Source organism: Phacochoerus africanus, chromosome 8, assembly GCF_016906955.1.
Source record: "Phacochoerus africanus isolate WHEZ1 chromosome 8, ROS_Pafr_v1, whole genome shotgun sequence".
NCBI lineage: Eukaryota > Metazoa > Chordata > Mammalia > Artiodactyla > Suidae > Phacochoerus > Phacochoerus africanus.
Window position 1 is genome coordinate 161,425,831 of NC_062551.1, and position 27,587 is coordinate 161,453,417.

Genomic DNA, 27,587 nt, shown 5'->3' on the forward strand with positions numbered 1-27,587 from the left:
TTGCTCTACATTTGTGTTGGGTTTTGTCCCTTATGTAAATATCTTGTCTCTCTGTGTGAGTTCTTTGCGGGCAAGGGGTGTGTCTCTCACCTTCATATCTTCTTTAACATCTAGCCCAGCCTCTTGCACACAGTGGATGCAGCAAAATAAACTGAAATTTTGATTCAGGGACTCTCAGAAAATACCTGCAAGGCAGTGTGCAGACCCCTCCCTCCATTCCATTTCCCTCTCGCTGACTCAAGGGGCCCGGCTGCCACTGGGCTCACATCCGACCCTTCCAGGAGCAGGTGCTAATTCAAACAACCTCATTAACAATCTATGGGGCTCCTGAACTAATTACTGGGGGGGGGGGGGGTTTAACTGTATCTATTTCTCACAGTTCAACAGCTTCTATTTTTAACCCATAATGAATGGTAGGCGCTAGAGGAGAAGGAGTGGACAGGGATCTAGTTTTTTTCCCACGCCACCCTTTGTCCCCCCACAATGCTCCCGAGGAAAAAAACCTGTTAAATATATACTAAATCAGCTACATAAATTGTGATTTATATCTCACAGTTTATTCACTCCTTAGCCATGTAAACATTAGATTTTTTTAAATCAAGCTAAATCCAGAAACAAAGAAAAATTATCATGCTACCAATGACCATGGCAGAATAAGTCTCCCTGAACCCAGTCGTAGTTCGCATGATAGCACAGCAATTCCAAACACTCCCTCCCTCCTAGACATCACTTCTCTCCTAGGAAGTGAAACCCAGGCCCCATAAGGTTCAGTCTGGCTTTGTTTAGTGTCTGTTTTCCCATTTCACTTTGAACTTAAAGCTGGAACTCTATTATTTCTTGTGACCTTCTAGCTCTTGGCAAAACACTTAGCACCAACTACATACAATGAATATCTGTTGAATGAATAAATAATCTAGCTTAGTGTTATTTAAATTTTTAAAAAACTGTGCAAAGTGAAAAATATAATTTATATTATCTCTCTCTGAAATGAAAATTTTATGAAAAATTACTTACCTTTACTATCTGCAATGCACTGTGATATTTGCTATCCAATCCTACTATCCTATTATTTCATTTCTTTTAAATTCTGGCTGTGACCCAATAAATTGATTCATAACAGCATTAAGTCATTCCAATTGTAATTAGAATCATACTGGACTATGACTAGGAAAGATATTTTATTTTCTTCATAGGTTATGTAGTTTACCATCACCATGATTTTTCCTATTTTGAAGTTTTAAATGAGGACATAAAGTAAAAAATTAACATGGAGAAAAATCCTTTGCACAGAACAAAGGCTCTCCTCTGCAGGGTCTCAGTGTTTAAAGATTGCCTCTTTGGGAGTTCCCGTCGTGGCGCAGTGGTTAACGAATGTGACTAGGAACCATGAGGTTGCGGGTTCGGTCCCTGCCGTTGCTCAGTGGGTTAACGATCCGGCGTTGCCGTGAGCTGTGGTGTAGGTTGCAGACGCGGCTCGGATCCCGCGTTGCTGTGGCTCTGGCGTAGGCCGGTGGCTACAGCTCCGATTCGACCCCTAGCCTGGGAACCTCCATATGCCGCGGGAGCGGCCCAAGAAATAGCAACAACAACAACAAAAAAGGCAAAAGACAAAAAAAAAAAAGATTGCCTCTTTGACATGGAAATACCATGAAAGCTTGTGAGCAGAATGAGTCATTCTTGCCATTGAGTGTTTCCCAAAATGTATGTATCGGTTCTTCCTTGAGGCCCCAAGTAATAATACACCAAATATTTACTGAGCACTTCCCAAGTTCCAGGTATTATTCTTCTAATCACTATATAGATAAATGTAGTCTCAGGTAATCCTTACAGAAACACGTTTAGGTAAGACCTGTTATTATTCCCCTTTTAGAGATGAGAAAACTGAGGCACAGAGGGACTCGCATTGTCAAAAAATAGTAGAGCCAGTATATGAATCTAGGCATCCTTAAGAGAATGTATATATGCATAGACTATGACATTCAAATCCTGCCCTTGCCTCTTAATTGTGAGATATTGAGCAAGATAACATCTCTGTGCCTATGTTTTCTTAATTACAAAATGAAACTGATGATAATAATTACAGTTCCTACCCACAAGATTCATTTGGAAGATTAAGGCAGTTTTATGTATAATACTTAGAACAATGCCTGGCTCTTGGTAGCACTTATTAAGTGTTTGCTCTTAAAGCGATGGCTTAAAACTTACACTCTATACCACTGTGCTAAGCTGCCTTTATAGATATGTCCTCCACAGTGAGAGAAACATATGCTCTGAAAGGGACCCTAGAGATCAGCTAGATCTACTTGGTCATTTCACAGATGAGGTTGATCTGAAGAGAAGGAACTTGTTTATTCAAATGTATGTGGCAGAGCTGGGACTAGAACTTAAGCAACCAGTGGCCACCTCTAGTGCCCTTTCCACCATCTGGCCTCTCTTTCTCCCTCATGAATTTAAGTCCCTCAGCTTCTTGTGAATGCTGCTGTCCTGTGCTTTCCATCTTCTCCATGTAATTCTGTTGCTGGGAGGAAACTTAAGTGCCAGACCCAGGAAATTCTTTCACTCATCAGGCTAGACCACAGCATCCTGCTTTCTCTGTTTGTTCACTGAAGGTATTTAGTATTTAATGATAACATACAAAGTTAGAATACATGAAATTTGGAGGAAGATAGACCTGCCAAGTTTGGCTCTATCACTAATCACTGTGTGTCTACATTTACTCTTCTGGTGCCTCTTTTATCCCCTGCTTAGTCTGCTCCTTTGGCTTCCTCAGGCCTTGTTGTATCTCTTCCTGTGCCTATAATCTATTCCCACAGAAGCCCGAGCGAGCCCTTTAAAAACCTGATTATGTCACTGTTCTGCTCAAAATCTTTCAGTGGGTTATCATTATTCGTAGGGCAAGCACCAAAATCCTAAAGATGTTCTCCAGTACCCTACTGGTCCTGCTCCTGCCATCTCTCCCATTGCACCATCCCTCAAGTCTGAACTCTCCTTTCACTTCCTGGAAAGCACCTCCATCTCCTTCATTACACGAACTTTGCATATTCTTTTTCCTTTGTCTTAATTGCTCTCCCTTGGGGCTTTATTTAGTTAATGCTTACCTTTCTTTAGGCTCTTGCGGTGATTTGTTTTAGTTCTATCATCACCTACTCAGGGAAACCTACTTTTTCCTAAGTCATTTTGTAGAATTTATTATTTTAATAATTTTACTTTCTTTGGTTGTTCTTTGGTTAATCTCATTTCTTCCACTAAGATTATGTGAACTGAAATTTGGCACTTGTCATCTGCCTCTAAATGGAATGAATCATGAGCCACTCTGAACCTGCTGATCCTTAACACCCCCTGAAAGAGCTCAGAGTGGAGATCAGAAGTGAGGCCCTCTGTACTTTGGGAAAACTGGTAGAACAGGTCTTTAGGTAGTTAGACATTTTCAAGAGAAGATTTTATGAGTCCAATCCTCGCATCTTCTCTTATCTAGAAAAGCATTAAAACCCTTCATGGTGACATCTGCTCCTGTGAGACTAGCAGAGACTAGCAGCGTACTTCTGTAAAATGTGTGTTTGGCTGCATGTACCTTCTCTTTCACCAAAATCACATATATACTGACATTTCCCCTTACCTCACTGGAGTGGTATTTCAGAGCTCTCTGAAATGCTGCCTCCTAGGCTATAGTCCTCATTTTGCCCCAAATAAAACTTAACTCTCGGCTTTTAAATTGTACACATTTTTTTTTAATTGACAATTATAAACTCTGTGAGGATCAGAATAGTCTCTTTCTCTATCTCTAATTCAGAGCCTGCTCTATATTAATTAGTTTGTTTGCTTGTTTTGCTTTTTACAGCTTCACCCTAGGCATATGGAGGCTCCTAGGCTAGGGGTCTAATCAGAGCTACAGTTGCCGGCCTACATCACAGCCACAGCAACGCCAGATCCTAGCCGCGTCTTTGACCTACACCACAGGTCACGGCAATGCTAGTTAACCCACTGAGGCCAGGGATTGAACCCACATCCTCACGAATACTAGTTGGATTCATTTTCACTGGGCCTCGAAGGGAACTCCTAAAACAGATGTTAATGACCTAGTTTAATCCATCTAAATTCCTTGTGTCAGATTTCACTGTGTTTTTATTTTGCCACAGAGACTAGTATTGAGAAATGAAGTTTTCCTGGGAATGGCTGAATCAGAAGTTTGAGATTTAGATACTCTGACTTGCCTACATTGCTGAGGTTTAGGGAAATGCAATTGTTGTAAACCAAGTAACCTGTTTTCAGGACTTCCTCCTATTTCCTTTAGTTCTACTCATTACAGCATCTTTATTATCAGTTTGAAACAGATTTTTCCTTTTGTATCTTGTTGGTTTTATCTTCCCAGAATTTGTTGTAAGGAAGTAAATTGTAGATTTCGCTTTGATTCTGATGCATCCCTGAACTTCAAAGGTAATACTCCTTCAGAGAGAAGCTTAGATTCTAATTTTTTTATCTCAGAAAATTATACAGGCAACATATTTGAAGTAGCATGGTGGAAAAATCTAAAAGAAGAAATGAATGCATGAACTTTCCTTTTAAAGAAGGTGCAGATAAGAAAGTAGGAGAAGGAAGGAAAAAAGCAGGGCTATATGAAGAGAACAGGCTTACTCAAGTCCCAAGATTTCAATGGAAAATCTAACAAAGTAAAGTTTTTTTTTCCTTAAGATAAATATTATCTTGAAGTAAAAATGGGAACCATGATTTTCAAGGCAAAGAATAGAAAACTACTCTTCCTGTATTTCTTCTAAAAAGACTTAGCTTATACCAGCTCTTTGAAAACATCTTAAAAGATAGCATTTCTTGTAAAAGGGAAAGCTCTATCCCATAGAAATACTGCTTTTATTTGGTAAAAACAAAACCAGAGAGGAGAAGCATAACTCCCCTTTCCTTACGTGTGGGCTGCACATGGCAACTTCCTCCAAAGAATATACTACAGAAAGGGGAAAAAGAGTAAGTTTACAGTGGAGAAAACTGACAAACACTACCTCAGCCAGGTGGTCAAGATCAGCATCAAAGTCTTAAATCATCTTGATAGAATACATCCTTGATATTATGTAATGAAAATGGCAGTTTATCTCTGTTAGCATCGTCTCCAAAACCCACAACCACTGTCTAATCATGAGAAAAACATCAGACAAAGTGCAATAGAGGGGCATTATTTTTAACAGGATTCTCCAAGGTCATCAAAGACAAGGAAAGTCTGAGAAAATGTCATAGCCAAGAGTAGCCTTGGAGACATATCAAATAAATGTAATGTGCTATCTTGCATGAGATCTTGGAAAAGAAAATGGACATTAGGTAAAACTAAGGGAATCAATAAATTCTGGACTTTAGTTCATAATAATGTATCAATATTGGTTCAATAATTGTAACAAAGGCACCATACTAATGTAAGTACTTAATAACAGGGGAAACTGGGTATAGGGTATATGGGAACACTCTACACTATTTCCCAGTTTTTCTGTAAATCTAAAACTATTCTAAAAAATAAAATCTATTTTAAAAAGTAACAAATCATAGTTCCCATCGTGGCTCAGTGGTTAACGAATCTAAGAACCATGAGGTTGGTGGTTTGATCCCTGGCCTTGCTCAGTGGGTTAAGGATCTGGCGTTGCCGTGAGCTGTGGTGTAGGTCAGAGATATGGCTCGGATCCCGTGTTGCTATGGCTGTGGCGTAGGCTGGCGGCCACAGCTCCGATTGGACCCCTAGCCTGGGAACCTCCATATGCCGCGGGAGTGGCCCTAGAAAAGGCAAAAAGACAAATAAAATAAAATAAGATATAAATAAATAAATAAAAGAAGTAACAAATAAAAATGTTTATAAGATCATTTGAAGGACCTCTATGGAATTTAGAACACAGAAACAATGGGTGTTACACAATAAGCACTAACACTTGCAGTGCTTTCTGGTTTAGGAAATGCCTTAATATATATGGACTCATTTAATTTCTAAACAGTCTAATGAAGTAGATATAATTAACTACTCCTATTTTACAGCTGGGAAAAATGGAGCTTAGAAAGATGAGGTAGGTGACTTGCTGAGAATCAAAAGCTGATCTGATTGTAGTTTCAATGATCTTTCCATCATATCTCAGTTACTTATTTACTGTCCCAAAGTGTTAGCAACAAAGGAGGCACTAACAGCTCTGGGGTTTTACTGGTTGATGAACTTAAGCCAAATGAATAATTCTTGAACGTTTCCCTATTTGTCCCCAAAAGATGTTTATCTAAGATCTTTAGTCACTGATAAATGGCATCTTATCAGGAAAATTCAGTGAATTGTGTTTGCCTCTGAGAACAAGGACACAGAGTGTGTCACCACTGAGTGTGGATGATAGTGCTCATGGGCTACAGTTTACATCTTGTTAGAGAGCTTCATTTTTTAGTTCTGCACAGTATAGTAATATGACCTTAAGTCTACTTTAAACTTCTTACTTGGCTCTTCAGCGTTTGCTGGTAATAGATGGTATTCTGTACTTTGAACTGGGGAAGTATTCAAAGACCTGGGATGGTTTGGGATCATTTACAAAGCATTCCAGCTGTGGTAGCCATATGCTGCTCCATCTGCATGTATTGTGTGGGTATTGTTCTGCAGTTTTCCATAGCATGCCCACTCTTGGTTCTGGATTACAAAGTCCTTGGGGTATGGATATGTTTTTTGTTTGTACCATTTTACCTGCTGCAAAGCAACACTACCGTTTCTCCCTCCAAATGCAGAGGACATGTGGCTCCTAAATTGGGCATTGTAAGAGCAATGGAAATATACATACTTTTGCACTGTTTATTGTGGGGCAGGCTGGTGGCGGGGTGGGTGCTACCACATTAAAACATGAAGACACATAACAATGACAACTATTATTGGGTATTATTAAATACAGCTATGTAAAATGAACTCACCGTACAGAATCTGTCTTTAATCCCTTCAGAGAAGCTGACTTGTAATTATGGATCTTGTTGGATGTTCTGAAGCATACCTGACCCGGGTCTCTGCCAGATCTTAGTTGGAGAGTGGGTGTGGGAGGGAAGTGAACGGATCACACACTGAGAATTTTAAAGAAGACTCTCCCATTCAGTGTTGTTTTTAACTTCCCACATTGCAGGAAACTCTCCTGGAGAGAAAGTCCAGATTATTGCGATCACCTTTGGGGCACTTAGAAAGCGGAGGTTTTTAGCACCTTTTTTTTTTTTGTCTTTTTGCCAGTTCTAGGGCCGCTTCCGTAGCATATGCAGATTCCCAGGCTAGGGGTCTAATCGGCTCAGATCCGGCATTGCTATGGCTCTGGCGTAGGCTGGCGGCAACAGCTCTGATTAGACCCCTATCCTGGGAAACCTCCATATGTTACAGGTGCGGCCCTAAAAAGACAAAAAGACAAAAAAAAAAAAAAGACATGAATGAAGAAAGCAAATGATATGAAGACGTGAAGAAAAGCAGTCCCAGCAGAAGGGACAATGAAGGCTGTGAAGGGGACGCAAGCCTGAGGTCTTTGAGGAACAACAAGGAGCTTGTGTGGCTGGAGAAGGTGAGGGAGGAGGGATGTGTTAGGCGGTGAGATTGGAAAGGCAGGCCTAGCTTGGTGATATTGGACATTAAAGGCCAAGGAGAGAATGTTATTTGTTGATAGAGCCAGGATTTGTATTTAGACCTACTCCAAACTTGTGCATATGATATCATATTCTATAATACAATGGTGGGAAGAGAAAACTTTAGGCTGTTCAAAAATACATAATTGAGATGTATTAAAATGTAATATAAACGTGTTGGAAGAATTAATCATATTTATTAATTGGGAAATAAATATACAGGGGTTCCCATCATTGGTCAATGGAAACAAATCTGACAAGTATCCATGAGGACGGAGGTTCAAGCCCTGGCCTTGCTCAGTGGGTTAAGAATCCAGCATTGCTGTGAATTGTGGTGTAGGTTGCAGATGCAGCTCAGATCCTGCATTGCTGTGGCTGTAACACAGGCCAGCGGCTACAGCTCTGATCCCACCCCTAGCCTAGGGACCTCCACATGCCCCGGGTATGGCCCAAAAAGACTAAAAAAAAAAAAAAAAAAAGAAAAAGAAAAAAAAAGAGAAAAGAAATATACAGTCTTAGGCCTAGTATTAGTCATTGATCTATTTTGATCAACTCATGAGGATATAATTTTTTTTTTTAATCAGGCTGAACTGTTCTTGAAAACTGTTGTGTTTATAAGAGAACATCTCAACTCTAGTTCCAGATTTATATCACTAATTGTATATTCAGCTTTCTTTCCCCATATTTCATGAAAAAAATTCTTGGCATAGTATTTCATTATAGAGCCATCAATTTCTAGATAGTTCTGGGATTTATATACTTTTATATACAATGTCAGGGATCTTTTACTGGGCATAATTAACTTTCATGTCAGTTACTTCCTCTTAAAACTAATAGAAGTGATGCTTATTAATTTGGACACATCCAAAGATTTGTACCCTAATAGAAATTCTGGAAATTTGGGTTTATTGGCATCATAAACTGTGAATCTCTTCTGAAACTGTCACTCCATTTCTACCATGTAACTCTGTAACTCTAAAATTTGTCATTCTTTTGAACACTAGAAAATAAGGTTAAATGGCCTCATGTTTAAACTGAATATCTTTACTTCCTTGAACAAGGCAGCAACAGCTTTTAGTCCCTACAGTTTCAAGTTCAGTGTGTGTTTAGATATTTGTCATATTAGAAAATCCAACTTTTATGACATTTAGGGACCTGGCAAAGTGGGTGTGATAGAGACTTTTAGCTCCAAGTTTTATTTCTTAAGTTTAAACAATCAAGCCACCTGATATTATTAGATAAACTAGATTTCCATGTCCTACTTAGTCTTCTTTCAAATATCCCATAAATATGTACCAGTTAAGGCACGAGCATGAAGAATGCTGGAGATCTTCACCTGCACTTCCATTAAATCGCAGAGAACTCAGCACATCTAGTTCATACCACACACTCTGAAAGAGGTATGAAAACTGGAGTGCACAATCCTTCTCTCCTAAGTGATGAAAACAATTTTCCTCTTTTCCTGCAGGTGCCCCATCTGTGATAAGTGCAGTCAGCTTTTCTACATTTAAGCCAAACCTTCTCAAGTTTCTCCTCAGCAGATGGTTAAGTTCTATCAGTTCATGTGTCCTGGATAATTGGGTAAGATATTTCTTTCCTGTAAATATCACAGCCAGAATGTTATCAAGGGTATCAAGTGACAGGTACTTGCATACCTTGCCAGTGAGAGCATAAAGGGATGAGGGCTTTAGGGAGGACAATATCTCAATACGTTTCAAGAGTCTTGAGAAGCTCATCCCCTCTGATCCAGTGACCTAGATCAGAAATTCAAACCAAGGAAGTGATCAGAGATGATGATCAAAGATATATGGAGGAGGGTGTTTACTGCAGCATTATTTATGTCAGAAAAAAATAGAACTTGATTTACTTAAATCTTTAAGAAGAAAGAATGGTTTAATTAGTTATTATGCATCCCTAGGATGGATATTTTGCAGCAACAGGAATAATGTTCTTAAAGAATACCCTGTGACATGAGAAAACTCTCATGGACTAACATTAATGATGAAACTAAGGCATAAACAATACATTTTGTGGGGTCTCAATTTTTTTTTTTCCTTTTATGGCTGCATCTGCAGCATATGGAAGTTCCTGGGCTAGGGGTCAAATTGGAGCTGCAGCTGCAGGTCTACACCACAACCAGAGCAACATGGAATCTGAGGTGCATCTGCAACCTACACTATAGCTTGAGGCAATGCTGGATCCTTAACCCACAGAGAAAGGCCTGGGATCAAACCTGCATCCTTATGGACACTATGTTGGGTTCTTAACCTGCTGAGCCACAATGGGAACTCCCATGAGATCTCAATTTATTTAAAAAAAATTTATATGTGGGTACAAAGCATTCTCTAGTCCCACCTTCCCTGAAGTCCCTAGATATGAGGGCTTGGTGAGGTCTGACCCTTTTTGGACTACCTTGTCCTGCTATTCTTACCCAAATGAAGAACTATGTAAGGTATACAAAGTTCTTTATAGAGGAAGTGCTTAGCAAGGAGTGAAAGAGAGACTGAAACCTACCGGCCGTCTCTTTTATGAAACAAGTGATGTTTTTCAGAGCTGGTCCTTCAAAATGAGGGTGGCCTTTGTGGGAATTTCCATCTTTGGGACCTCATTCCCTTCTTAGTTTCCTTGACATTTCTTCTTTAACCCCATTTTCTTCCAAATCTCTGAGACCCATGATCTCATTCTCTTCTTTGGGGATTCTACTCCTCTCTCTGAAGGAGGAAAATCTATTCACCGACTTTTTGTATGTATCTAATTTGGACCAGTTTTCCCTTAGCTTCTACTCTTCTTATTCATGGCCTATCCCTACAAGAAAAATATCACCATTGATTTTCTCATTAATTCACCCAAGAAATAGTCACATCTCACCAAGGGTGTGTATGTGTGACATTCATAATTCTTGGAGACAATCAAGATTTATCAAGGACACATGATCACTTCTATGTCTGTCTTTATGGTTTTATCACCCAAATGTGTATCTCTAAACAATATTATTTAGTCATATATATTTTAAATTTAATATGTCCCTACAATTGGAAAGTGAATAAGAAAAAAAGCTACAACTCAAGTGATAGTGGCAATTAACATGAATGCACAACGTAGAGTGGTAGTACACTGCGTAAGTTAAAAACATGGAATCCACAGACAAGCTGCTTAGATTCATATCCCAATGTTGCCAAATTATTAGCTCTTTGAGCTTGACCATGTTATTCAACTTCTCGGTGCTCATTCTTCTCCTTTGTAAAATGGCAATACTACTACTACTACTACTACTACTACTACTACTACTACTACTACTACTACCACCTATTTAGGTGCATGGAAGGAAATACACAATATATATTTTTTTTAGGAAATAAAACAATTAGCTAAATGTTCAACTTAGGAAGAGTAAACTCTAAGAACCACAAAAGGGGAAAAGAAAAAGGGCAGAAATGATTAAATAAGTGGGTATAGACTTGCAGTTGTCCCTCCGTTTCTTTTCCTTTTAATTAAATAGAGAACCCTGGGCCAAGAGCAGTTTCTTGGGCATGTGACCTGTGTAGTCACACAGGGTACAGTACTCAGAAGGCCCCAAGATAAGTTTAATTCTCTCCTGCTGTCATCTTGAAATACTTCATATTTTTTGAAGAAGGGGTCCCACATTTTCATTTTGCACTGGGCCTCGCCAATTTCATATCCTTTCCTGATCTGGGTACACAACTGCTCAGAATAGAGACTTGTTTCCCATTCCTTCTTCAGCTAGGAGTGCTTCTGTGAACAAATTCTGCTCAATGGGATGTAAAAAGAATTGTATGTGCAGCTAATGGAATGTGTCCTTAAAAGATATTTCTCTGTTTTGATGGTTGAAATATAACCTTAATAGCTAGAACTCCAGTAGTTATCTTGGACCAAAATGGAAACCATGCAAAACGGAACACCAAGATACACATAGTTAGATCCCTGACATCTGGAGTACCATCACACCCCTGAACTATCTCAAGCCTTCTTCTTTTTTTTTGTCTTTTTAGGGCCATACCCATGGCATATGGAGATTTCCAGGCTAGGGGTCCAATCGGAGCTGTTGCTGCTGCAATGCCAGATCCAAGCTGAGTCTACGACATATACCACAGTTCATGGCAACACGGGATCCTTAACCCACTGAATGAGGCCATGGATCGAACCTGAGTCCTCATGGATACTAGTCATATTCATTTCTACTGAGACATGATGGGAACTCCCAATCTCAAGGCTTCTTGAACTTAAGAAAGGAGAAATATTTTATCTTGCATAAGCCACTGGCATTTTGAATTTTTCTATAACTTGTACCTGAATCTAATCCTAATTGAAAGAGAGAAAGAAAGAGAATAAGTGTGAGAGAGAATGGTGGTGGTGGTGGAGATTTCACAAAATTAAAAGTTTTGAAAAGATCAATAAGATAGATATATCTCTGGTAATACCAATCACAGAAAAAATGTAAATAAAATTCACAATGAAAAAAAAGAAGTATATACAGACAAGAGAAATCTTAGAAATAAAAACATGGGAGAGAGGACAAGATGGCGGAGGAGTAGGGGGACACACTCGCCCTCTCCCACAAACACAACAAAAAAAAGCACATCTACAGAATAAATGACTCGCACAGAACAGCAACCAATCACTGGCAGAGGAACCTAAACTCCAATAACGGCAAGAAGTTCGTGACATCACGGGGCAGAACGGGAGAAAAGAGGAGAGTGAGAGAAGGTGAATCCGAGCGGGAGGGGCGCTCCCGAAAGGGAACTGCGGAGGAGAAAGGGATCCCGTACCCTGGAAAGTCACCTACACGGGGGAAAGATCAAACGAACCGGAGGAATCTCCAGATGCAGAGAAGAGTGTAGCAGTAAATTGGAGTACGGAAAAGCCGACCAAGAACCGAACGGACCATCTGATCTGCAGGCACAGTCACCAAAAATTGAGATGCCTGGGTGGGGGCTGGGCACCGAATCCTCGGCTCCAGAGGTTAGTCCCTGGGAAAGGCCTGGGGGAACGCCTGGGTGGGGGCTGGGCACCGAGACCTCCGCTCCAGAGCTTAGTCCCTGGGAAAGGGACGGGGGACGCCTGGGTGGGGGCTGGGCACCGAGACCTCGCCTCTGAAGGTTAGTCCCCGAGAAGGGGCCGGGGGATGCCTGGGTCGGGGCTGGGCACCAAGACCTCTGCCCCAGAGGTTAGCCCCCGGGCTGGAGGGGCAGGGTGGAGCGGAAACTGCTTGGGAGGTCTACAAACCACTTGATGGGGCAGAGACTACCTGGGAGACTAGAAAACAAAGCTGTCGCAGAGGAAGGGACCAATACTCCAGGGGCGGGGAAGTGGAAAGCCGCATCAGAGGGAACCTGGGAGAAGAGCCTGGTCTGCGCCAGTGCTGGGGAGGGGAGAGAAGAAGGGGTGGGTCCCCATAGAATACCCCCCACGCCACAGCAAGCTTACAGGCCCGCTAGCTAGCTGAAAGCTGTGCTTCCCAGTGCATCCCCTCCCCCCACCCCCGCCACCCCCTACGCTCTCCCTGAACCTGGGGCTGCCTGCCATCCAGGAGGGCTGGCCTCAACAATTGCCTGAAGCCTACCACCGCAGGGGCTGTCCCTGCACAGGCCTGCTTGCCCTTTGGAGGGGCTACACTTCCGCAGAGCAGCACCAAACACCACCAGCCCCCGAGAAAAGGCCTGCAGCCCAGAAAAGCTAGAACAAGCCTAGCCAGGCCGTGAATAGATCTGCCTAATTCCCAGACAGTTTTTCTGAGTCGGGCTGCCCCAGGGTGGAGCCTCTTGGATTTCCAGCGGCCCTGTTACACGCCCAAGCCCCCAGGGGGTGCCAAGCTCTAGAGGATCAGCTGCATAGGACTGCCAACTCCAGGCAGGACCCCCTGCAGCCCAGAGAAGCTGCAACAAGCCTGGCTGAGTCGGGAAAAGATCTCAGACGGTCTTTCTGAGTCGGGCTGCCCTGGGGAGGAGCCTCTTGGATTTCCAGAGGCCCTGCTACCTGCCCAAGTCCCCAGGGGGTGCCCCACTCCCGTGGAATAGCTGCTCAGCACCACCAGCCCCCTGGAAGAGCCTCTGCAGCCCAGAAAAGCTGCAACAAGCTCGGCCAGACTGTGAAAAGATCCGCCTACATTCTCAGGCCGTCCTTCTGAGTTGGGCTGCCCTGGGGAAGAGCCTCTTAGGTTCTCAGTGATCCAGATAGCTGCTCCAGCCCCCAGGGGGTGCTGCACTCCTGAGGAACAGCTGCCCAACACCGCCAACCCCCTGCAAGAACCCCACAGCCTAAAAACACCAGAGCAAGCTCTGCATGACCGAGTGAAATCTGCTACCATCATGGTGTGGACCTCCCAGTCCTGTCTGCCCTCAGGAAGCCCTCCTTTGCTTCAAAGAAACACTGTTAGCCCCATCAACACTCCAGAAAAGCCACACTGCCTCAAAAAAGATTGACCAACAACGCCAGCCCTCAAGAAATATTCCACGGCAGTGACAAGGCAAACACTGCCCGATAACGGAGAGTACAACATCCTCAGGAGAAAGAAAACAACAAGCAAGATGAAGAAGCTGAGAAACCACCCCCAGTCAAACCAACAGGAGAACTCACCTAAAACAGTCAACAATGAAACAGATCTCTGCAGTCAGACAGACCTGGAGTTCAAAAGAGAAATAGTGAAAATACTGAAGGAATTAAGAGACGATATGAACAGTAATGCAGATACCCTCAGAAAGGAACTAGAAAATATAAGGAGGAGCCAAGAAAAACTAGAACATTCATTTGCAGAGATGCAAACAGAACTAAGGGCAGTAAAAACCAGAATGAATAATGCAGAAGAACGAATCAGTGATATGGAAGATAGAATAATGGAAATCACTCAATCCGGTCAACAGACAGAAAACCGAATCAAAAAACTGGAAAGCAATATAAGAGACCTATGGGATAATATAAAGCGGGCCAATCTACGCATAATAGGAATTCCAGAAGGAGTAGAAAAAGATAAGGGGATGGAAAATATATTTGAAGAAATTATCGATGGAAACTTCCCAAATCTAAAGGATACTGGGTTCAAGATACAAGAAGCACAGAGGGCCCCAAACAAACTGAACCCAAATAGACCCACACCCAGACACATCATAATAAAAATGGCAAAAGTTAGTGATAAAGAGAGGATCCTAAAGGCAGCAAGAGAAAAGCAGAATGTTACCTACAAGGGAACCCCCATAAGAATATCAGCTGACTTCTCTACAGAAACACTACAGGCCAGGAGGGAATGGCAAGAGATATTTAAAGTGCTAAAAGGAAAAAATATGCAACCTAGAATACTCTATCCAGCAAGAATATCATTTAAAATAGAAGGGGAAATAAAAATTTTTTCCAACAAACAAAAACTTAAAGAATACTGCAACGCAAAACCCAGGTTAAAGGAAATATTGAAAGGGCTTCTCTAAACCAAAAAGAAAGGAAGAAAAGGGAAGAAAAAAGAAAAGAAAAAAAAAAAGAAGAAGAGGAAGAACTAAGACTGAGGAAACTGCAATCAGAGAGCAGTCACTCAAATAAGCCAGCATACAGTTTTAATCATGAACAGGCCTCAAACAAAATAAAATTAAAAAGAAAAAAATAAAAAAGAGTCATCAAAACCATAAAATGTGGGCAAGGGATGTTAGGAAGTAAATAACCCTTTTTGTTTGTTTGTATGTTTCTCTTCGTAATTTTAATATAGTAATGAAGTGTTTGAACTTACAGGACCATCAGGCTAAAACACTCAATTATGGGAAGGGGTTAGCATACTTAAAAAACAGGGCAACCACAAGCCAAACCAAATATTGCATTTTCAAAAAATGAAAAAAAAATATACTCAAGCAGATAATAACAGGAGACCATCCAACCAAAAAAAAAAAAAAAAAAGGAAGAATGGAGAACCATAGAATCAACTGGAACACGAGGTTCAAATGGCAATAAATAATCATCTATCAATTATCACCTTAAATGTCAATGGACTGAATGCCCCAATCAAAAGACACAGACTGGCTGAGTGGATAAAAAGGCAAAAACCTTCAATATGCCACCTACAAGAAACTCACCTTAGGACAAAGGATACATATAGATTGAAAGTGAAAGGGTGGAGAAAAATATTTCACGCCAATAGACATGACAGAAAAGCAGGAGTCGAAGCACTCATATCAGACAAAATAGACTTTAAAACAAAAGACATAAAGAAAGACAAAGAAGGATACTACTTAATGATTAAGGGATCCATCCAAGGAGAGGATGTTACTATCGTCAACATATTTGCCCTAAATATAGGAGCACCCAGATACATACAACAAATATTAACAGACATAAAGGGAGATATTGATGAGAATACAATCATAGTAAGAGACCTTAATACCCCCCCACATCAATGGACAGATCCTCTAGACAGAAAACCAATAAAGCAACAGAGATCCTAAAGGAAACAATAGAAAAGTGAGACTTCATTGATATCTTCAGGACACTACATCCAAAAAAAGCAGAATACATATTCTTCTCAAATGCTCATGGAACATTCTCAAGAATCGACCACATATTGGGACACAAAGCGAATCTCAATAAATTTAGGAGCATAGAAATTATCTCAAGTATCTTCCCTGACCACAATGCCATGAAATTAGAAATCAACCATGGGAAAAGGAAAGAGAAAAAACCTACTGCACGGAGCCTAAACAACATGCTACTAAAAAACCAATGGGTCAATGAGGAAATCAAGAAGGAAATTAAAAACTATCTTGAAACAAATGATAATGAAGACACAACCTCTCAAAATCTATGGGATGCTGCGAAAGCAGTGCTCAGAGGGAAATTTATAGCAATACAGGCCTTTCTCAAAAAAGAAGAAAGATCCCAAATTGACAACCTAACCCTCCGCCTAAATGAATTAGAAAAAGAAGAACAAAAAAGACCTAAAGTCAGCAGAAGGAAGGAAATTATAAAGATCAAAGAAGAAATCAATAAAATAGAGACTCAAAAAACAATAGAGAAAATTAATAAAACCAAGAGCTGGTTCTTTGAAAAGGTAAACAAAATTGACAAACCCCTGGCCAGACTCACTAAAAAGAGGAGAGAAAGAACCCAAATAACCAAAATTATAAATGAAAAAGGAGAAATCACAACGGATACAGCAGAAATACAAAAAACCATAAGAGAATACTATGAACAAGTTTGGCATAGTATTGCCAAACAAGTTTGGCAACAAGTTTGACACTCTGGAAGAAATGGACAATTTTCTAGAATCTTACAGCCTGCCAAAACTGAATCAAGTAGAAACAGACCAACTGAACAGACCGATCACTAGAAATGAAATTGAAGAGGTCATAAAATCACTCCCTACAAATAAAAGTCCAGGACCAGATGGCTTCACAGGTGAATTCTATCAAACATATAAAGAGGAATTGGTGCCCATCCTCCTTAAACTCTTTCAAAAGGTTGAAGAAGAAGGAATACTCCCAAAGACATTCTATGATGCCACCATCACCCTCATTCCAAAACCAGACAGAGATACCACCAAAAAAGAAAACTATCGCCCAATATCTTTGATGAATATAGATGCAAAAATTCTCAACAAAATCTTAGCCAACCGAATCCAACAACATACCAAAAAAATTATACACCATGACCAGGTTGGGATCATCCCAGGTTCACAAGGATGGTTCAACATACGCAAATCAATCAGCATCATACACCACATTAACAAAACAAAAGTCAAAAATAATGTGATCATCTCAATAGACGCAGAAAAAGCATTTGACAAAGTCCAACATCCATTCATGATCAAGACCCTCGCCAAAGTGGGTATAGAGGGAACATTCCTGAACATAATCAAAGCCATTTATGAGAAACCCACAGCAAATATAATACTCAATGGGGAAAAACTGAAAGCCTTCTCACTCCAATCTAGAACAAGACAGGGATGCCCACTCTCACCACTGCTCTTCAACATAGTTTTGGAAGTCCTAGCCACAGCAATTAGACAAACCAAAGAAATAAAAGGCATCCATATAGGAAGAGAAGAGATCAAACTGTCACTGTATGCAGATGACATGATACTATACATAGAAAACCCTAAGGACTCAACCCCAAAATTCCTTGAACTGATTCATAAATTCAGCAAAGTAGCAGGATATAAGATTAACATTCAGAAGTCAGTTGCATTTCTGTATACCAGCAAGGAAACATTAGAAAAGGAATACAAATATACGATACCTTTTAAAATTGCACCTCACAAAATCAAATACCTCAGAATACACCTGACCAAGGAGGTAAAGGACCTATATGCCGAGAACTATAAAACTTTAATCAAAGAAATCAAAGAAGATGTAAAGAAATGGAAAGCTATTCCATGTTCCTGGATTGGGAAAATCAATATTGTAAAAATGGCCATACTACCCAAAGCAATCTACAGATTCAATGCAATCCCTATCAAATTACCCATGACATTTTTCACAGAACTAGAACAAACAATCCAAACATTTATATGGAACCACAAAAGACCCAGAATCGCCAAAGCAATCCTGAGAAACAAAAACCAAGCAGGAGGCATAACTCTCCCAGACTTCAAGAAATACTACAAAGCCAAAGTCATCAAAACAGTGTGGTACTGGTATCAAAACAGACAGACTGACCAATGGAACAGAATAGAGAACCTGGAAATAAACCTTGACACCTATGGTCAATTCATCTTTGACAAGGGAGGCAAGAACATCAAATGGGAAAAAGACAGTCTATTCAGCAAGCATTGCTGGGAAACCTGGACAGCTGCATGCAAAGCAATGAAACTAGAACACACCCTCACACCAGGCACAAAAATAAACTCCAAATGGCTGAAAGACTTAAATATACAACAGGACACCATCCAACTCCTAGAAGAAAACATAGGCAAAACACTCTCTGACATCAACATCATGAATATTTTCTCAGGTCACTCTCCCAAAGCAATAGAAATGAGAGCAAAAATAAACCCATGGGACCCCATCAAACTGAAAAGCTTTTGCACAGCAAAGGAAACCCAAAAGAAAACAAAAAGACAACTTACAGAATGGGAGAAAATAGTTTCAAACCATGCAACCGACAAGGGCTTAATCTCTAGAATATATAAGCAACTTATACAACCCAACAGCAAAAAAGCCAATCAAGCAATGGAAAAATGGGCAAAAGACCTGAATAGACATTTCTCCAAAGAAGATATACAGATGGCCAGCAAGCACATGAAAAAATGCTCAATATCGCTGGTTATAAGAGAAATGCAAATCAAAACTACCATGAGATATCACCTCACACCAGTCAGAATGGCCATCATTAATAAAACCACAAACAAGTGCTGGAGGGGCTGTGGAGAAAAGGGAACCCTCCTGCACTGTTGGTGGGAATGTAAACTGGTACAGCCACTATGGAGAACAGTTTGGAGATACCTTAGAAATCTATACATAGAACTTCCATATGACCCCGCAATCCCACTCTTGGGCATCTATCCGGACAAAACTCTACTTAAAAGAGACACGTGCACCCGCATGTTCATTGCAGCACTATTCACAATAGCCAAGATATGGAAACAACCCAAATGTCCATCGACAGATGATTGGATTCGGAAGAGGTGGTATATATACACAATGGAATACTACTCAACCATAAAAAAGAATGACATCATGCCATTTGCAGCAACATGGATGGAGCTAGAGAATCTCATCCTGAGTGAAATGAGCCAAAAAGACAAAGACAAATACCATATGATATCACTTATAACTGGAATCTAATATCCAGCACAAATGAACATCTCCTTAGAAAAGAAAATCATGGACTTGGAGAAGAGACTTGTGGCTGCCTGATGGGAGGGGGAGGGAGTGGGAGGGATCGGGAGCTTGGGCTTATCACACACAACTTAGAATAGATGTACAAGGAGATCCTGCTGAATAGCATTGAGAACTTTGTCTAGATACTTATGTTGCAACAGAAGAAAGGGTGGGGGAAAAAATGTAATTGCAATGTATACATGTAAGGATAACCTGACCCCCTTGCTGTACCGTGGGAAAATTTAAAAAAAAAGAAAACTTAAAACATAAATAAAATTGATACATTTTCAAAAAATATAAAATGCCAAAATTGGCTCCAGAAAAATACAAAATAATGATCATTAAATGTTCCCTCAAATTCTCTAGGCTCAGATGACCCATTTTATTTTCTAACGTAGATATAAACACCTTAGAAATAAAATAGCTAACTTAATCCAACAACAAAGAAAACTGTAATCAAATAATATTTAATCGCAAAAGCAAAGACTTTAAGATCAAAAAATATCAATTTGTTTTACTGCATTGAAGGAGAAAAACACATGATTATCTTAGTAGTTGCAAAAAAAGCTTTTGATTTAAAATCTGATACTTATGTATAATTTAAAAACTTTGAAAACTTCTTCAATTTGACAAACACTTTGAGTCAAAAGTTACATTTAATGGAAAAAAGTTACATTTAAGGAAAAACTTTGGGAAAAAACCAGAATCCTAGATATTAGCTACTTTTTAAAACACAATACTAGGGGCTCTAACTAAAGCAATAATACAGGAAAAAGAATTTGAAAAAGATAGGAAGGGAAGAGACTGCTATGATTTTTCTGTTTCTTATTCTTATCGGTTAAAAAAATCTGAAAGACTCAACAAACTACTAGACATAATATGAGAGCTCATTGAATTTTACAATTCTAATGTTAACTTAAAATTGATGCCTTTATCTACATGAGCAAAGTAAGTAGAAAAACTTATAGAGCCTGCAGTTTCCATTGTGGTTCAGTGGGTTAAGGACGTTATCTCTGAAGGGATGAGGGTCTGAATCCTGGCTTTCCTCAATGGACAAGGACCTATGTTGCCATAATCTGTGGCTTAGGTTGCAAATTTGCCTTGCAACCGGTGTTGCTGTGGCTGTGGTGTAGTCCTGCCTCAGGTGCAGCTCTTATTTGACCCCGAAGCCAGGGAATTTTCATATGCCACTGGTGTGGCTGTAAAAAACAAACACACAAACTCCAAAACTTATAGCACATAAGATACCATTCACAAAACTGTAAAAACTATGCGCTATCTAGGAAGTACATATTAAGTAGTTTGTCAGGAAAGACCTTCCCAATAATGTAACATTTGAGATGAGACCTGAATGAAGTAAGAGTCGGGCAGATAACCTGGAGGAAAAAAAAAAAGCAGTCTGGGCAGAGAAAATTGTAAGGATAAATGACTTTGCACCATTAATTTCCCTCTTCCTTTCAATATCGGAATATTTTCCATTCTGTTTAGTCATGTTCTAACTTAAATAATTATCCAGTTTAAGAAAAAATCCTTAACTAATTCTTTTATAGCCTTGACATAAGGCAGTTTTTTTTGTTTTGTTTTGTTTTTTGTTTAACAAAACTTAAGAGGTAAATAAGAAAAGACTGGTAAAATTTTTAGAAGGCCAAACCAACATAAAGTAGAAATACAAATGACATGTTTGATTAAAGAGTATGTTCATCTCTCTTTTCCCTACACTACACTTTACCTGGCTGACCCCATCTCATCCTTAATACTCAACTCAAGGCTCATTTCCTCCCCAAATTTTTCCTAATGCCTACGAAGGGCATCTCTTTTTGATGCACCTACACTTTTCTGAGCATGCCTGTATCACTGCTCTTACCATGTTTTTTTTTTTTTTTTGAAATTAACTGTAGACTATTTTCTTCTCAATTACAGTGTAAACGTTAAAGCCATGTATTTTTGATGTGAAATTACATGATGTAATATGGGTGACTTTCTTAGCACCATTCCAGTCTTCCCCAGGTCTGCTACTTTCTGTGTGGCCATGTAAGTCACTTAAACTCGCTGCATCCCCGTTTCATCTTCTGTATAGGATAATGACATTAATGCCAACTTTACAATGAGAATTAAATGAATTGGTGCATGTGAGAAATGTGATTAAAACTTGAATACCTCTTATTCCAGACTGCATCTAACTCAGTGCCAGGCACATGCTAGGTGTCATTTTAATACATGTTTACAGAGGGAGTGGGTGAATCCTACAGAGAATATTTTTCAGAAGGAAGGCACCCTGGCTTTGTGGTAAGTAGGTGGCAGTCTGTGGAGACAGAAACTACAGGAGATCTTTGGGGGAAGGCAGACGTCCCAGGGACACTCTGAAAGGCAGTATGGGAAAACCAACTCCCAGGGCATATGTGGGGGGCATTTCTATCACAGTCCTCATGCTGTGCCATTTCACACAACAAAAGGGAAGTCTCTGAGGACTCTAGCAGGAGTGCACTACTTCCTGAAGAGGAGCTGACACACAGGAGAATTAAACCCGTTCTGTCAGTGCTGATTCTCCCAGGCATTCCATCTCCTCTGCACAGTTGGCATTTATCTCTCAATGCTGTCCAAAAGAACTTTCTGTAGTGATAGAAACGTTCTCTATATATGCTGTCCAGTATAGTAGCCACTAGCTACGTGTGGCTATTGAGCCCTGGACATGGTGGAATGTCTGACTAAATCATTCACAGTTCAGTTCTATACAAACATGTTTGTTGACTTGTCAAATTATTATTTGATGAGAATTTTCTAGGTGCTTCATATATTTGTATAGATTACTACACAGCCTCTTGAGTTTTCCTGGCTCTCATCTACTGTCTACACAGCAAACAGAACAGCTGACTAAACCCCCCACCTGCTTAAAAACCTGTCAATGGGTTTCCCCATTACTAGATCACATCTCCCATACATGAGTTCTCCAAATATGCTCTCACCACTCCTGCCTTGGTCTTCGCCTCAGACACTATTCTTTGCTTCATCTATGCTATTCCTATTGCCTCAACCATCCTTTCTCTCTGTATTCTTGGTGCAGTTTACTCCTACTTGCCCTTGAAGAGTCAGATCAGATACTCCTCGAGGAAGCTTTCCCTGAATATCCCAGCTGGGTTGCGTGCTCTTTCTCTGGGCTTCCACAGTCTCTCATGCTTTCCTCTATCAGAACTCTGATCAGGCTGGGTTGTAACTACTGATATAAATCCCTTTTCCCTTCTGAACTGTGAGCTCCTAGAAATCATGGATAGTATTATAGCCGCCTCTTCATCTCCAGTCCACCTCTTTTACCTCAGTTTCTTCTTTCTCTGGCTGGCAGCTATTCATTCTTAAAGACTCAGCTAGGGTATCCTCTCCTTTCTGAAGTCTTCACTGATTAGCGTGCCTCCCCCCAGTTTAGAGTTCCATCCCTCTGATCCTGCAGCGCTTCAAAGACTAGTTAACCTCTATCAAAGTCATTATTTCTTTTCTTCGAGGAGTCGTCTGCCTAGCAAGGTATTTGGTAAAAAATTAGGTGCTCAATAAAACAGGTAGTAATGTGCAGGGGAAAACTAGGAATCATCGTTCATTCCATAAACATTTACTTAGTACTTCCTTTGTGTCAAGCACAATGCTGTATTATGGAGGATACGAAGATTAAGACACCGACCCCAGGGATAAGGAAGCTCACTGTCAAGAGAGGAACAGCGAAGGAAATAATGCGTAAAGCAACGTAAGTGTACGGCGGGAATGCACAGCGGACTGTGAGAGAACAGCAGTTCAGTAAAGAAAAATGTTCTACTTTGGTTTTAGAAGGTAGTGGAGATTCGTCAGAGATGGGAAGGAGCATCCCAAGTACACTGAGAAATTTGTGAAAGAGGAGCCTTTCCTGGAGTTTGGAGCTGGTGCGGTTGTAGAGGGGCAAGGTGAGGTCCAACGGGATGCGAGTTTGGGGTGCGGTGGGCACTGAATTTTCCATTCTCAGGGCATTTCACTTAAGATATAAATTACTCGACTAGGGCCAGATACATCGTGGGTAGAAGCGCTGGAAAACCAAGAAGCCTGTCCCAAGTCCCCAGAGTTGAGCACCAACCACAGGAAAGCCAGCCTATCCAGCTCTGCGGTCAGCACCGACACCCGCGGGCGCGGCAGGAGAGCGCGATTCCAGCAGATCTGGTACCGGTGCCCCAGAGGCGGCGGAGCATGCTCAGTTGCCCGGACGCGTGGCCGGGTTGCAGGGGAGAAACGCCGCGTGAGGGGGGTGGGGGGAGAGGGTATCACAGCCCAGCAGGCGCCGGGCCGCAGAGGGGGGGGGGGGGGGGGGTCGCGCCGAGGGGGCGGGGCCTCGCACGCACGCTCCCTCCTAGCTCTTCCCCCGCCCCCAGCCACGCGCGGGCCTTCTGCACGCCCGTCGCCCGTTGCCTTGGCAACCGTCGCACCGCGTCTTCCTGAGGGAGCTTCTGTCAGCCGGCAGATCCCATCGGCCGCTCCCCACTGCCGGGGATTTTCGCGTGGGCTCAGAGACGGAGGGACAACAAAAAAAATGGCGGAGCGGAGCCAGACGGCGCCTGAGGCAGGTCTGTGGGGGCGGTCCTCAGGGGCAGTGCTGAGGCGGCAAGGCTGCCCTGGGCCTGAGGGGACAGCGGACTGGGGCAGGGCGCTACTCCAGAGGAGGAGCTACTCCTGAGGAGGCGTCCTATGTGTTTGCGAGCTGGGGCTGTGACCTCGGGGTCAGAGGTTAAGGGAGGCGTGTACCCTCAGAGTGGCGGGCAGGGACGCCGGAGTCCTGGCGTGGCAGCGGTGTAGCATGAGAGAGTGTGCACACTTTTGAGAGAGCAGTGGCCCAGAAACGGCTGAGACCCCAGAGAAGATAACAGGACTCCCCTCCTGAGGGGGACCTGTGATGGGGGCTGATGGTAGGGGTAGGCTGCGTCGTGGAGGGGTGTCCAACATCCTGGGGGACGTTTCCATTAAGCGGCATGGTTTTGGGGAGAGGGGCTCTGACTCTGAGGAGGCAGGTGTAAGTAGGAGGAGTGTTGCTTTAGTATCAGGCAGTGCCATGGAAGGGGGATATACAAGTATTCCGGCTGTGGGAAAGTGAAGTGCCTGAGGGTCACCCCTGGTCACAGAGAAAGTATACAAATCCTCACGTGGGTCCATAAACAGATAAGAGGCTTGAGGGGACACCCAGAGCCCCAGTCCTTCAGGACCCTACCAAAGGAGGCTGGAGCCTGCGTGTGGGCGTATATGGGATCAGTGATCTTGAAGGTCATTCAGAATCACAAAGGGATGCATGCATGTTCACACACCTATGGGTGGAAAGTGGTCTTTAAATTGCAAGGAGACTGACGGGCGGGGAGAACTAGGATCGTGTTCCTGAGGGGCCTGCCTTCTGAGTCTGTCTGGGCTTGGGGAGATAGTGACTTGAGTGTCTTAAAGGGTCATTGAAGAGAACAAGGATTTTTACAGTCCTGTATATGTGGGAGGGGATTTGTCCCTAAAAAATACTGGGTACTGAAGAACTGGAGCATGAAAGTGATACTTGTGTGTGTATAATAAAGCTGCGGCTTTGGGGATTTGTATGGTGGTGGGTGATGGAAGTGGTACACACAATCTTGTATGTGTCCTACTTAGGTATTTTGGTTGGGAGAGTAACCCACTTGCATTACCCATCCCTTGGAGGTGGGGAAGGGAGGTGGTGGTTACGGTAAGACCATGCAGTGACTGGAACTGGAAACTATACAAGGCCATCAAGAATGGTTCAAGAGACCATTATCTCTCAAGAACTTCATGGTTTCTCTTTCTTTCATGGTTTCTTTGTTTCTTCCACCAAACAGTTCCTCTACTCATTTTCTAGTTTAAGCTCCCTCAACTTGAACATACTCATTCCTTTTTTCATACATCCACTCAACACATATTTGAGTGCCAGCTATGTGCTAGGAATCAAGTTAAGCACTGAAAACTCCCTGCTTATTATTCTCTTACCTTGTTCTTTTTTCTTTTCTTTCCTTCTTATAGACTTAGTGCCTTCAGACATACTATTTTATCTACTTTTTTTTTGTCTTTTTGACTTTTCTAGGGCCGCACCTGCGACATATGGAGGTTCCCAGGCTAGGGGTCTAATCAGAGCTATAGCCGCTGGCCTACACTAGAGCCACAGCAATGTGGGATCCAAGCTGCGTCTGTGACTACACTACAGCTCACAGCAACGCCAGATCCTTAACCCACTGAGCGAGGCCAGGGATCGAACCCGCAACCTCATGGTTCCTAGTCGGATTCGTTAACCACTGAACCACAAGGGGAACCCCTACTTATTGTTTTTATTGCTGATGGTCTGTCTTCTTTCTCTAGAACGTAGGCTCTGTGAAGACAGAGGCCTTTCTTGTGTTTATTAATTCCATGTCTAGAACTATACCTGGTGTAGAGTTAAGTTATTAATAAATATATTTTATAAATGATTTTAGTTTTTTTCCATTACAGTTGGTTTACGGTGTTCTGTCAACTTTCTACTGTATACCATACAACAAAGTGACCCAGTCACACATACATATATACATCCTTTTTCTCACATCATCATGCTCCATCACAAGTGACCAGACATAGTTCCCAGTGCTATACTGCAGGATCTCATTGCTTATCCATTCCAAAGACAATAGTTTGCATCTATTAATCCTAGATTCCCAGTCCATCCCACCCCCTCCCCTTCTGTAACCATAAGTCTCTTCTCCAAGTCCATGAGTTTCTTTTCTGTGGAAGTGTTTATTTGTGCCATATATTAGATTCCAGATAGAAGTGATATCATATGGTATTTGTCTTTCTCTTTTTGACTTACCTCACTTAGTATGAGAGTCTCTAGTTCCAACCATGTTGCTGCAAATGGCATTATTTTGTTCTTTTTTATGGCTGAGTAGTATTCCATTGGGTATATATACTACATCTTCTTAGCCCATTCATCTGTCATTGGACATTTAGGTTGTTTTCCATGGCTTGGCTATTGTGAATAGTGCTGCAGTGAACATGCAGGTGCATGTGTCTATTTCAAGGAAAGTTTTGTCCAGATATATGCCCAAGAGTGGGATTGCTGGGTCATATGGTTGTTTAGTTTTCTGAGGTACCTCCATACTGTTCTCCATATTGGTTGTACCAGTTTACATTCCCACCAACAGTGTAGGAGGGTTCCTTTTTCTCTATACCCTCTCCAGCACTCATTATTTGTGGACTTAAAAATGATGGCCATTCTGACTGGTGTGAGGTGGTAATCTCATTATAGTTTTGATTTGCGTTTATCTAATAATCAGTGATGTTCAGCATTTGCCATGTGCTTGTTGCCATCTGTATATCTTTTTTGGAGAAATGTCTATTTAGGTCTCTTGCCCATTTTTCAATTGGGTTGCTGGTTTTTTTGCTGTTGAGTTGAATTAGTTGTTTGTATATTTTAGAGATTATGCCCTTGTCAGTTGCATTGTTTGAAACTATTTTCTCCCATTCTGTAGGGTTTGTTTGTTTGTTTGTTTGTTTTTTTTTTTATGGTTTCCTTTGCTGTGCAAAAGCTTGTCAGTTTGATTAGGTCCCATTGGTTTATTTTTGCTTTGATTTCTGTTGCTTTGGGAGACTGACCTGAGAATGTCTTGCCTGTGTCCTCTTCTAAGAGTTTGTGTCTTGTCTTACGTTTAAGCTGTTTTGAGTTTATTTTTGTGCATATTGTGAGGGTGTGTTCCAGTTTCATTGATATACATGCAGCTGTCCAGTTTTCCCAGCACCACGTGCTGAAAAGACTGTCTTTTTCCCATTTTATATTCTTGTGTCCTTTGTCGAAGATTAATTAACCATAGGTGTCTGGGTTTATTTCTGGGTTCTCTCTTCTGTTCCATTGGTCTTTCTGTTTTGGTACCAGTACCACACTGTCTTGATGATTGTGGCTTTGTAATATTGCCTGAAGTCTGGGAGAATTATGCCTCCTGCTTGGTTTTTGTTCCTCAGAATTACTTTGGCATTCCTGGGTCTTTTGTGGTTCCATATAAATTTTTGGATTGTTTGTTCTAGTTCTATGAAAAAATGTCATGGGTAATTTTTTAAAAAATGAGTTATGCGTAGTTTTTAATTTTCTGATAGTCATTAAAAAGTAATGTGAAACAGGTTAAATTAATTTTAGTAATATATTTAACCTGATATAGT

General features: G+C 41.3%; 1 protein-coding gene across 1 annotated transcript in view; it reads left to right on the forward strand.

The window, feature by feature from the left end:
• The first annotated feature begins 10,690 nt into the window (after window positions 1-10,690).
• LOC125133402 (uncharacterized) overlaps window positions 10,691-27,587 on the forward strand; it is a 758,349-nt gene continuing 741,452 nt past the window's right edge. The window contains exons 1-3 of the mRNA XM_047791511.1: window positions 10,691-10,723; window positions 23,233-23,338; window positions 23,432-23,989. Coding sequence (XP_047647467.1) covers window positions 10,691-10,723; window positions 23,233-23,338; window positions 23,432-23,989 — 697 coding nt within the window. The remainder of the gene's footprint in view (window positions 10,724-23,232; window positions 23,339-23,431; window positions 23,990-27,587) is intronic.